The sequence below is a fragment of the Cicer arietinum genome, chromosome 3 (genome assembly GCF_000331145.2).
Source record: "Cicer arietinum cultivar CDC Frontier isolate Library 1 chromosome 3, Cicar.CDCFrontier_v2.0, whole genome shotgun sequence".
Taxonomy (NCBI): Eukaryota; Viridiplantae; Streptophyta; class Magnoliopsida; order Fabales; family Fabaceae; genus Cicer; species Cicer arietinum.
In genome coordinates this window covers 53273387-53285669 of record NC_021162.2, presented here as the reverse complement: position 1 = coordinate 53285669, position 12283 = coordinate 53273387, and the positions used below count along the sequence as shown (strand labels likewise).

Genomic DNA, 12283 nt, shown 5'->3' with positions numbered 1-12283 from the left:
TAAATCTGTGGGTTTTTATAGAAGTTTTTTTGTATTTTGTGTGTGTTTTATTTAATTATAAAATATATATATATATATATATATATATATATTAATTGGTAAATTTGACACTTATCAAACTCTCCCCAACTTAAAACTTTGTTTGTCCTCTAATAAAGTTTGTCTAAAAAAGAATTCATGGTTCAAACAACTTTAGTGCACATGGATAATAATGGTTTGTAACCAATTAAGCACTTAAACTTCAATCATTTTTCAAACTTGGATACTTCTTGAATGACATGCAATCTTAAAAGACCAAACATCACAATGTCAATGGATTAAAGCATGTTTATGAAACAATTGCAAAATAAAAGTGTGTATTTCACAAATTTCAATCAAAAGTCAATATTGAGAATCACATCCCTTACAAAAGTGTTTCACTTATAACAAAAGCAAAACAAGTGTTTCATTTATTTCGTGCACTTTATTTACATGAACTTGTCATTATATTCCGTCTTTCATTTATTTCGTGCACTTTATTTACATGAACTTATGATTATATTTCGTTTTGTATTGAAATGAAAATTATGATTATAGTATAGTGATAAACTAATATATGGTTGTGATTGATTGATATCTAGGGTGTCTATTTTATGTGTTAGCCACCAAATTTATGATTATATACATAGTTTTATTTGTGTTTTTCCATTATCTCACTGATTGAGTACAACAATCGGTTTTTCAATCTCATTGTAATATTTATTTTGTTCAAATTAACAGATTAACTTTGATCTAGAACATACAAATTCAATCAATGATTTCATTGCTCTCAATATTTTAGATCCTAATGCATGAGTATTTTAGTCGCTTTAATTTTATCAAATTTATAGACATTTTGTTGTTTTATGTTATTAACATGGGTGACCATGTTTGCAAATTCATCTACTTCAATTTTAGTGATTTTGTGTTATTATTGATCGACATATTCTATTAACTTGAATGAAAAAAATAAAAAATGGTGAATTAATTTCAAATGTTCCCTAACTATATATAAAATTAATTAAATAAAATATTATGTTCATTAAATTAGTGAATTTTATATAAAATATTTCGTAACAAAAATATTATCAATCTGATTTTTTTAAAATTTTGTGTTAATCGCATTTGTGTGGTCTACCACCAATATTAAAATTGTCACGACCTATATCTTCTTCCATTTGACTAAATTAAAAAATATCATCGAGATTCACCTGACTTATCAAAGTTTCTTCTTTTACCTTTTCAGTTTTTTCCAAATATTTTGTTGACGTGTCTTTCAATATTTTCTTGCAACTCTACTAGTTACAAGGTGTTAGTATCGTGTGACTCAATTATCGTTGTCACCATATGATCAAACTTTATCGACATATGCATATATTTTTCTCCACCACTCTGCTATGAGGAATATCTTCTCCATACACGCTCATGTTATTGACAAGAATTGTAACTCGAGAAAAATATGGTTCTACAGTTTCTAAACTAGACATTTTATCTATTTCATATTCTCTACACAAAGATTGCAATTTGAATTTTTAGTCTCACGGTTCTTTAATAGTCTTGGCATTTGATATTTAACACAAATTGAGTAATCTATCCCTTGTTGAATTTGTATAAGTGTTAACTAGTCTTTTCTTTGAGTGATTTCATCAACTTCTTGTTGTAATCCAAATTCCACAACCTTCAAACATTGCGAGCTTTTTTAGATGTGTTGACATTCACACTAGTAAGATCTCACATATTCTAATACCAATTTAATATCATTGAGACATTATGTCACAAAAATTCAAACACCCGAAAAATATATGGAGAACAGAGCAAGTGAATTTCTTTCTCGTCGCTATATTTTCATTCATAAAAAATGATTCATAGCACACTACACGATGGCCTTTTTATAGGCTTATGTACTTAACAATGAAGGACATAACACCTTATCTTATCAATTTAGCAAAATAATACAAACGGGGTAGAGCAAATAATTAGGTTCTGTCAGTATTATTTTTAAAGGTTAGATATATTTTTAGTCTCTGTTTGAATATATCAATTTTTATTTAGTTCCTCTAAATTTATTTTCGTACTATGATCTTTTTAAATTTTCGGTTATCAATTTTAGTCTCTACTTTTTTTACAAAAATTCACGTTGGATGTTTGAATTGACTTTTTCTGATGACATATCATTGTTAAGACTTTAAAATATCATTAACTTAATAACTTAACTATTTAATCTTCAATTTAACAATTTAATCTTTAATTTAAAGTTATATATAAATTAATAAAGATTCAAGATTAAATATAAGTATTAAATTAATGATATTTTAATGTCTTATCAATAATATGTCATAAAAAAATATCACTTGAAATATGCGACATTAACTTTTGTAAAAAAGGACTAAAATTAATAATCGAAAATTTAAATAAATTTTTTTAAATAGATTAAAAATAAAAATTGATATTTTTAAATGGACTAGAAAGATATTTAATCACATTTTGTATATGGTCCAATAATTAACTTTCTTAGAGATGAAGTAGTTTAGAATGGTTGACAGTTCTTCTAGTGATTCCTTGATTTAATTTCAAGTATTTGAAAATTAGATGTTTATATTATAAGGTGACAACTAGGGTAGTCTCTAAAAAGGTTGGGTATGAGCAGAGGTGGACAGAAAAACGGATACATAGTTTTATTTGTGTTTTTCCATTATCTCACTGATTGAGTACAACAATCGGTTTTTCAATCTCATTGTAATATTTATTTTGTTCAAATTAACAGATTAACTTTGATCTAGAACATACAAATTCAATCAATGATTTCATTGCTCTCAATATTTTAGATCCTAATGCATGAGTATTTTAGTCGCTTTAATTTTATCAAATTTATAGACATTTTGTTGTTTTATGTTATTAACATGGGTGACCATGTTTGCAAATTCATCTACTTCAATTTTAGTGATTTTGTGTTATTATTGATCGACATATTCTATTAACTTGAATGAAAAAAATAAAAAATGGTGAATTAATTTCAAATGTTCCCTAACTATATATAAAATTAATTAAATAAAATATTATGTTCATTAAATTAGTGAATTTTATATAAAATATTTCGTAACAAAAATATTATCAATCTGATTTTTTTAAAATTTTGTGTTAATCGCATTTGTGTGGTCTACCACCAATATTAAAATTGTCACGACCTATATCTTCTTCCATTTGACTAAATTAAAAAATATCATCGAGATTCACCTGACTTATCAAAGTTTCTTCTTTTACCTTTTCAGTTTTTTCCAAATATTTTGTTGACGTGTCTTTCAATATTTTCTTGCAACTCTACTAGTTACAAGGTGTTAGTATCGTGTGACTCAATTATCGTTGTCACCATATGATCAAACTTTATCGACATATGCATATATTTTTCTCCACCACTCTGCTATGAGGAATATCTTCTCCATACACGCTCATGTTATTGACAAGAATTGTAACTCGAGAAAAATATGGTTCTACAGTTTCTAAACTAGACATTTTATCTATTTCATATTCTCTACACAAAGATTGCAATTTGAATTTTTAGTCTCACGGTTCTTTAATAGTCTTGGCATTTGATATTTAACACAAATTGAGTAATCTATCCCTTGTTGAATTTGTATAAGTGTTAACTAGTCTTTTCTTTGAGTGATTTCATCAACTTCTTGTTGTAATCCAAATTCCACAACCTTCAAACATTGCGAGCTTTTTTAGATGTGTTGACATTCACACTAGTAAGATCTCACATATTCTAATACCAATTTAATATCATTGAGACATTATGTCACAAAAATTCAAACACCCGAAAAATATATGGAGAACAGAGCAAGTGAATTTCTTTCTCGTCGCTATATTTTCATTCATAAAAAATGATTCATAGCACACTACACGATGGCCTTTTTATAGGCTTATGTACTTAACAATGAAGGACATAACACCTTATCTTATCAATTTAGCAAAATAATACAAACGGGGTAGAGCAAATAATTAGGTTCTGTCAGTATTATTTTTAAAGGTTAGATATATTTTTAGTCTCTGTTTGAATATATCAATTTTTATTTAGTTCCTCTAAATTTATTTTCGTACTATGATCTTTTTAAATTTTCGGTTATCAATTTTAGTCTCTACTTTTTTTACAAAAATTCACGTTGGATGTTTGAATTGACTTTTTCTGATGACATATCATTGTTAAGACTTTAAAATATCATTAACTTAATAACTTAACTATTTAATCTTCAATTTAACAATTTAATCTTTAATTTAAAGTTATATATAAATTAATAAAGATTCAAGATTAAATATAAGTATTAAATTAATGATATTTTAATGTCTTATCAATAATATGTCATAAAAAAATATCACTTGAAATATGCGACATTAACTTTTGTAAAAAAGGACTAAAATTAATAATCGAAAATTTAAATAAATTTTTTTAAATAGATTAAAAATAAAAATTGATATTTTTAAATGGACTAGAAAGATATTTAATCACATTTTGTATATGGTCCAATAATTAACTTTCTTAGAGATGAAGTAGTTTAGAATGGTTGACAGTTCTTCTAGTGATTCCTTGATTTAATTTCAAGTATTTGAAAATTAGATGTTTATATTATAAGGTGACAACTAGGGTAGTCTCTAAAAAGGTTGGGTATGAGCAGAGGTGGACAGAAAAACGGACCCATCCCAAAACCAAGCTGAGTGCAAAGGAATAGACCGGGTCAGTAGGATTTTTTCGTAAATAAATGGTCAAAAGTCAAAACTAGTTTCATGCGGGTCGAAACGGATAGGTGCGGTTTCCCATCGCCCGATTACAGCTATTGTTGTTTTAGTGGACCGACTACTGGGTAAGTTTTTAATTGAAAGCAAGTAATTAATATATATATATATTTAATGCTAACTTCTCACCCTATATTGCCTATTCCGTAAGAAAATAAAAAAGTTAATGCCAATCAATTATTCAAAAAAAGTTATTCCTATTATTATTATTATTATTATTATTATTATTATTATTATTATTATTATTATTATTATTACCTATTGCCTAATTATTATCTAATGGATGAATGAATCGGTAATTACATTTTTTCCTGTGAGTCCCAAGCATAATATTAGTAACAAAAGAGTACATAAAAAGAACTCTCTGTTTGCCTCATTATTTTTTCATATGCTTCGCCTACATTCGCTCTCTTTTTTTCTTTTGTTTTTTCCCAGTGACTTGTAATGCCCGACAAGTGACAACAATAGAAGTTAACAATAATTAATTTTCGTCCTTTCCTTCCCTTTCTTTATCTTCATTTATTATTATCATTTTTTTCCTCTTCTCAAATTTGAATTTTTTTTATTTTTTATTTAATTTAATTATAGTTTTAGTTCTTTTATTTTTATTAATTCATAAAATTAATCTTTTATTTTAATTTTTATTAATTATTTTATATTTTTAACTAAAAAAGAATAACATGAGATAATATCAACAAGACAACGTAGATAATTGAATTAGAATACTTATGTCCAAGTTAGTTTAATTGAGTGAATTAGAATCAGTCGATAAATTAACTTAGAATGTTTAAGTCTAAGTTGGACCAATTAAATTAGGTTTAGATTAGACCATTGAATAGTTGAATTTAGAATTTCTAATTCTAAGTTAGTGTAATTAAATATGATTGAATCATTACATTTTCAAAATTAAAATTCTTAAGTTTAAGATAGTCTAATTATATTATATTAAATTATTAAATTATCAACATTAAAATTTATAAGTCGTGGGATTAATCGATGCCTCACTTAAAAGTCACTTTCATATTAAATTATTTAAAACTAAGACATGGTTTGATAAATGGTAGTCTCATTAATGTACTTTTAATATATAATTCCTACGTGAATTGAATATAAATGCAAAATTAATTATTAAATTTGAATTAAAATTTTAAATTAAAAATAATATTTTAAATTCAAATATAAAATTAATATTTTAAAATCAAGAGTTGTGAAATATAATATTATTCAATCCAATAGTTGAATTGATTGACAAACTTATTATAATAGAAATATAAAACAGAAGAGAGAGAAATAGATTTGTGAAATTAATAAATTAAAAGTTGAAACAGGAAATCACTAACGTGGCTCTCTTGATTATTTGTTCTTTTGAAACCCTTTTCATCTCTCAAAACCCAACAACCATTTAAGAATATTTTCTGGCCGAGATTATCATCATTGACAGTGGTTTAGATCCTCATCACAGTTGGAGTTGTTGCTTGCTCTATAGAGATTTCAATAAATTTGGGGCATAGGGAACTAACATCTGAGTCTGACCACTAATCTTCAATTGGGTATAATTGGAATATGCATTCCTAGTTTTATAAAATCTGATCAGCAAAGTATATAGTGTATATTTCCAACATTAAATATATTTTGGTTCCTTTTTATTCATGTTTTTTAAAATTGTCTTTCAATTTGATTTTTAGTTTAGATTTAGTTTGCACCATATATTAAATTATGCATGTGCTCTTTTCATGTAGGTTCAAAATATAGTAATCGATTAAAATTAAATTCATTGTATATTAAAATGTGAGATTAATTTGTATTTAGGTTTTATAATTTTTATAGATTACCTTTACTATAGGTTTATCTATTTGAGATAAGTCAGACATTAAAATAGGGTGTCTCGAGAATTTGAACCTGAATTTAGTATGTGAGTCCAGCCTCTTCCACTTTACTTAATCTTTGTTGTTAAATTAATTACTATTTATAACAATGTAGTTTTTTTAACATTTACTATCACTAAATCACATTATAGTTGTGTATTTTAGTCATTTATCATTTATCTAATATTTATTTTGGTCTTTTACCTTCTATTTTTAAAATTTATTTTTGTCATTTATCTTTTATAAGTGATGTATTGTAGTCATTTTCATCGCAACTCTTTCAAACAGATGTAGAACTATTGTCATAAACTATTAAGATTAAATCATGAATCAGTTATAAAATTAAGTGTGCAGTCTTAATAAGGACGAGGTGAAAATACAACAAACTCTGATAGATGTTATTCGTATCAAAAAGTTTACATATATTTCAATGTTTGAAAAAAGGATTTTTTTAAGGGTAAGTCTATTATTGAGTTAAATTGATTTTTTTTTTTTTTTGAAAGAATACAATACTTGATACATATTAAGAATTGTTAAAAGAGATTTCAATGACTGAATATTTTTATAACTTATACACTACTTATAAAAGATAAAGAACCAAAATAAATTAAAATAAAGATAAATGAACTAAACGAATATGAGTTCCTAAAATATCTTATAAATATTTATAAGATGAGATTAATATGCGAGAAGTTGCCTTATGAAAATATTTAGTTGTGTTGCTGTGAATGATAAAATGTGTTCTATTTTCTCTATTATTTTTATTATTTACGAGTTTTATTTACCTTAATATTTTTATTATTTGTAATCTTTGGAGTATTTAAATAAATTAAGATATAATAAATAAAAATATATTAGTAAAAAAATAATTTATAGTTTATTGATGATAAATAGAGACTTATAATTTAAGATAGATAAATATTATTATAAATCACGTACTTAATATGAGGCACATGGAGAGTAAGAAGTTTTCCAGTATATACAAATTTAATTTGAAAAATATTTCATAAGTTTAACATTTATTTTGTTAATTAATTATTTAAAGTGAATTGAGGTTCATCATATGTGTTTTATTGTCACACTAAACTACTATTTAGAGGTCAACCAGGCCCAAAATTTGTTTGTTATTGGTGGAATTATGGAATAAGCCATCTTTCAACCTTTTCACCCCTTCCTATTTATCGTTATATATTTAGTAAAAAATGTATCCTTATATACGTCGTCTAATGACAAAAGTTCAATTTCTAAAATCTAAAGCATCCAAATGTCATTTGAGAAACACCATAACTTATTAAAATCTTTGTTTTATTTATGATACAACCGAGGCATGAAACATTGGCATGTGTGTTTGGAAACGTTCTTGTCTTGTTCAACAAAGGAACCTCCAAACACAACCCTCCAAATAAGGTACTAAATAATGAGTAGTAGTTATTAACAACATTGCTCCAAAATATTTAAAAAACAACAAATAGTGTACTAAATCTATTGTTCCCACATCATTGCATTATTATTCCCACTTTGCTAGTTTTATCAAATTTGGCTAGAAAAATAGTTCAAGAATTGAGATTTTGTTGGTTCTTTCTCCATATTGTTCAACACATATAATATAATTCATTAGTTATGTGTAAACTTTAGGCAGGGGAGTAAGGTTGATATACACAAATAATGGAGATAAACATGTCTTTGCCTACAAAAGTTGCATCCAAAGATGAATACAAGGAAGTGAAGCATTTCAAGAAATGGGTTCCTTGGTTGATTCCCTTTTTTGTGATTGCCAATGTCATTGTGTTCATAATCACTATGTATGTCAATGATTGTCCTAATAACTCGGTTTCATGCATTGCGCGGTTTTTCGGTCGATTCTCCTTTCAGCCTTTCCATGAGAATCCTCTTCTTGGACCTTCATTGTTGACGTGAGTTTTTGTCCTAATTTGAAGCCTTAATATGTTTGTTGGATGAACTTCATTAAATAACAAATCTTATATCACATAGTTCAAGGACAAATAATTAAGTGTATATAAGCAAGGTAGGATAAAGGTTAGTCCTTTTTAGCCATACAATTTTCAAGCTATGACAACTTTAGATCAATCCACTAACACAATCAATTGGACTCACATTACTACTATTATTAATACTCTGATTATCTATATATTTCCGACACTTCATATTGAAAGTGTGTTCAATGTCCAACTTGTGTCTGATTCTTAGTGTCAGGAGTCTGAGTCAATTCTTCATAGGTGATTATTGTTAAATGGTGTATTTGTTTTGTGATTAGGTTAAGGAGTATGGGGGCACTAGATGTGGACAAAGTGGTTAACAAACACCAAGGTTGGCGCCTCATCACTTGTATGTGGTTACATGGTGGAGTATTCCATCTATTGGCAAATATGTTGGGCATTTTACTTGTTGGAATTCGCCTTGAACAAGAATTTGGGTTTGGTATGTATGTCACATATTCAAAACCATCCATATAATATTTTGTAATGTACATTTTCATTCCAAATTTTGCTTTATTCACATAGTTGGGAAGAAGAGTAGAATAATAAACATATCTAAATAATGGTTATCAAATTGAGATTGAAATTGTGAATTGGAAGCTAAGCTATATAGTACTAATACTTAAGAATGAAGAAATGTTTGATGTTTGTGACACATGTCAATATTTGATACTAATACTGATATATGAGATTACATTCAATCACTTTAATCTTATCAAATTATTATCAATGTCTACGTGTTAATGTCACTATTGTGTCTGATGTCTCTGTATCGTTTATTATCTAATAAATTGATCAAAATGGCATGAGATAAACTTTTTTAGTTTATGTTCTATGAAGTAAGATTTTCTGATTTCATAATTGTTTTGCAAGATTTATGCAAAATAACTTATTAACTGTGTATAGTTGTATTATTATTACAGTGCTTATAGGAGTACTATTTGTAATATCTGGATTTGGGGGTAGCTTGCTATCTGCTCTTTTCATTCAGCAAAGTATCTCTGTGGGTGCCTCAAGTGCTCTCTTTGGCTTACTAGGAGGCATGCTTTCCGAACTCATTACTAATTGGTCTATATATGATAAAAGGGTACTTATCAAATTCCTCATATATTTCAAATGTAAATATATCAAAAGTTAATCAAATATATACTTTCAGAAAACATTTTCTGATTTCATTTTCGTTTTAATTTATTAATAAAAAAATGTGAAACTGTTGAAGAGAATCATTCAGTGACAAAACTAACATAAATTTTAAGATGGAGCCAAAAATAATAAAATATTAATATATCAAACTTTACATAAATTCACAATTTTTTTATTTGATTACATAAAATGTAAATTAAAGAACATGAAATAACTAAAAACTAACTATGGTTATTTTTCTTGTAATGTGCAGCTAGGAGTACTGATTACTCTCGTGTCTATTATTGTGATCAATTTAGCAGTGGGAATTTTTCCACATGTGGACAATTTTGCTCATATTGGAGGGTTTTTCACAGGATTTCTTCTTGGATTTGTGTTTTTGATCCGTCCTCAATTTGGATGGGTTAAGCAAAAGTATGTTACTCCAAATTCTCAAGCATTAGTTAAATCTAAATTCAAAATTTATCAGTGCATCTCCTGGCTCCTAGCCCTCATCCTACTAATTTTCGGGTAAGCTTAAGTGTCACTTTTTTTATATTAAACTCCTTCGGTAAAATTATATGAAAAGTGGACTTGTCGAATGTATGGTGTAATCATCAGGAGGTCGTTAGATTTAAGTTAGAGAAATTTATTCTAACGACTTGCAAATAACTACACCATAAAGCAAACTACAGATGATTCGTTTTGTTTTGTTATTTTGTTACTTGTTAAGCTTTTCGTCATTCTCACTAAGTCAATTTGACATTCAGTTGAGTTTATGTTAAATTGTTTACTTGACAGGTTTAGTGTTGGACTGGTTGCACTTCTCAATGGTGTTGATGCAAATGATCACTGTTCTTGGTGCCATTATCTGTCTTGTGTCCCGACTTCAAAATGGAGCTGCAATTCAACGAGTGTATCTTGCTTGGTAATCAATCAATTTGGCAAATACATGTTCATATCAATTATCAGAAATTCAGACACCATCAAATAACTTTCTTTCATAAATTTTTGGAGGAGTTTGGAATATTAAACGTCTTATTTAAAACTATTTTAGTAATTCTTAATACACCAACCAAGATAGAGCTACACATTAACGGATGGTACATTTTGATGATAAATGATGCTATGTTATGTAGCTTCTCAATGTTAAACTTTTACTTGTATTGCTAATTGTGTATAAATAGTATTTATAGTTGTAATATATGTGTACTAATGTTTGCTAAATACCATAATGCAGACTCAGCAGATTGGCAACCAGCTAAATGTGACATGCTCAAGCAGTGGAAAATCAATTATATATTATATGCAAAATCTAACCGACTCAAGAATCCATGAATTGTGTTTTCAGATTTGTACTTGAAATTTTATGAAAGGGTTGATAATTTCTTTAATTGTGCATTTTTCATGATGAAAAAATGATACATACTTTGATTGGTATATTTGTTTATATCCAATTTCATGTACATATTAATATTTATTGATTTGTATTTTTCTTACCTATTTGTATTGTCAGGAATAAAGTTACAATTGCAAGTATTATGTTAAATTCAACTTAAGATGTTTGATATGAATTCACTTTACTACTATTTTCTGGAATAAGTAACTTTTGCTTTGAAGATTTTTTTGACTTTATTTCTAATACATTATTTTCTTTTAAAATAATATATTTTGCATGTAACTGTAGAGATTAATCTTTCGAACTTTGTAAGTACAAATAGGTAGAAAACGCTCTCTAAAAGTTTTAACACTACTCTATGTCTAAGTTTAGGTTTGAATTCGAGATTTTGTTTAAATTAGAAAAGACATATGTCATCTTATCAAAAGACTTTTGATCTTAGATATTACAGTATACTATCAGATAAAAACTCTTGATTGATTTATCTATCATGGTAGACAAAAAAGATAAGTCTCTTGCTGTAAATTAAAATCTAATTTTTTTTAATACAAAAGTGAGCCTAACTTTTTTTATCAATAATATAACAAATAAATTATTTGTGGAGAGACCTAACACAAAGATAAAGGCCTCTCCTTGGGCCGGACTTGACTTCAATTTTTTTCTGAATTGGGCCGGGCTCGACTTCTTGCACTGAATTTAGGAGCTCCTCACATAAAGGATATAACTGGGTGATAAAATTAGGATCGTTAGCTTTTGTACCCCCCATTTAAACTTATACCCCCCAATTTAATATTTTTTGAGTGAAATACCCAAAATAACCTTAAAAAAATCAGTAAAAGTCAAAATAAGAAAAAATCAAAACAGTTGTACCCCCACACGTGAAAAATCCGAAAAAGTGAATTTTTCTGAAAAGAAGTTTTTACCGGAAATTTCAAGAGGATTGAAATTTCCGGTAGTTCAAAATGCATACCGGAAATTTCAAGAGGATTGAAATTTCCGGGAAGGTTCATCGGAAAATTGAAAAATCCGGTAGTTCAAAATCAATACCGGAAATTTGAAATTACCGGATTTTCAAAATCCGGATTTTTTAATTT

At 27.1% G+C, this 12283-nt stretch overlaps 1 protein-coding gene across 1 annotated transcript; it reads left to right on the top strand.

The window, feature by feature from the left end:
- The first annotated feature begins 8182 nt into the window (after positions 1-8182).
- Positions 8183-11214, top strand: LOC101509053 (RHOMBOID-like protein 4). The gene is made up of 6 exons (XM_073366770.1): positions 8183-8584; positions 8947-9110; positions 9592-9755; positions 10065-10321; positions 10592-10718; positions 11031-11214. Exons 1-6 carry the CDS (start codon positions 8337-8339, stop codon positions 11151-11153), a joined length of 1083 nt encoding a protein of 360 aa, XP_073222871.1. The 5' UTR covers positions 8183-8336; the 3' UTR covers positions 11154-11214.
- Positions 11215-12283: the final 1069 nt, after the last annotated feature.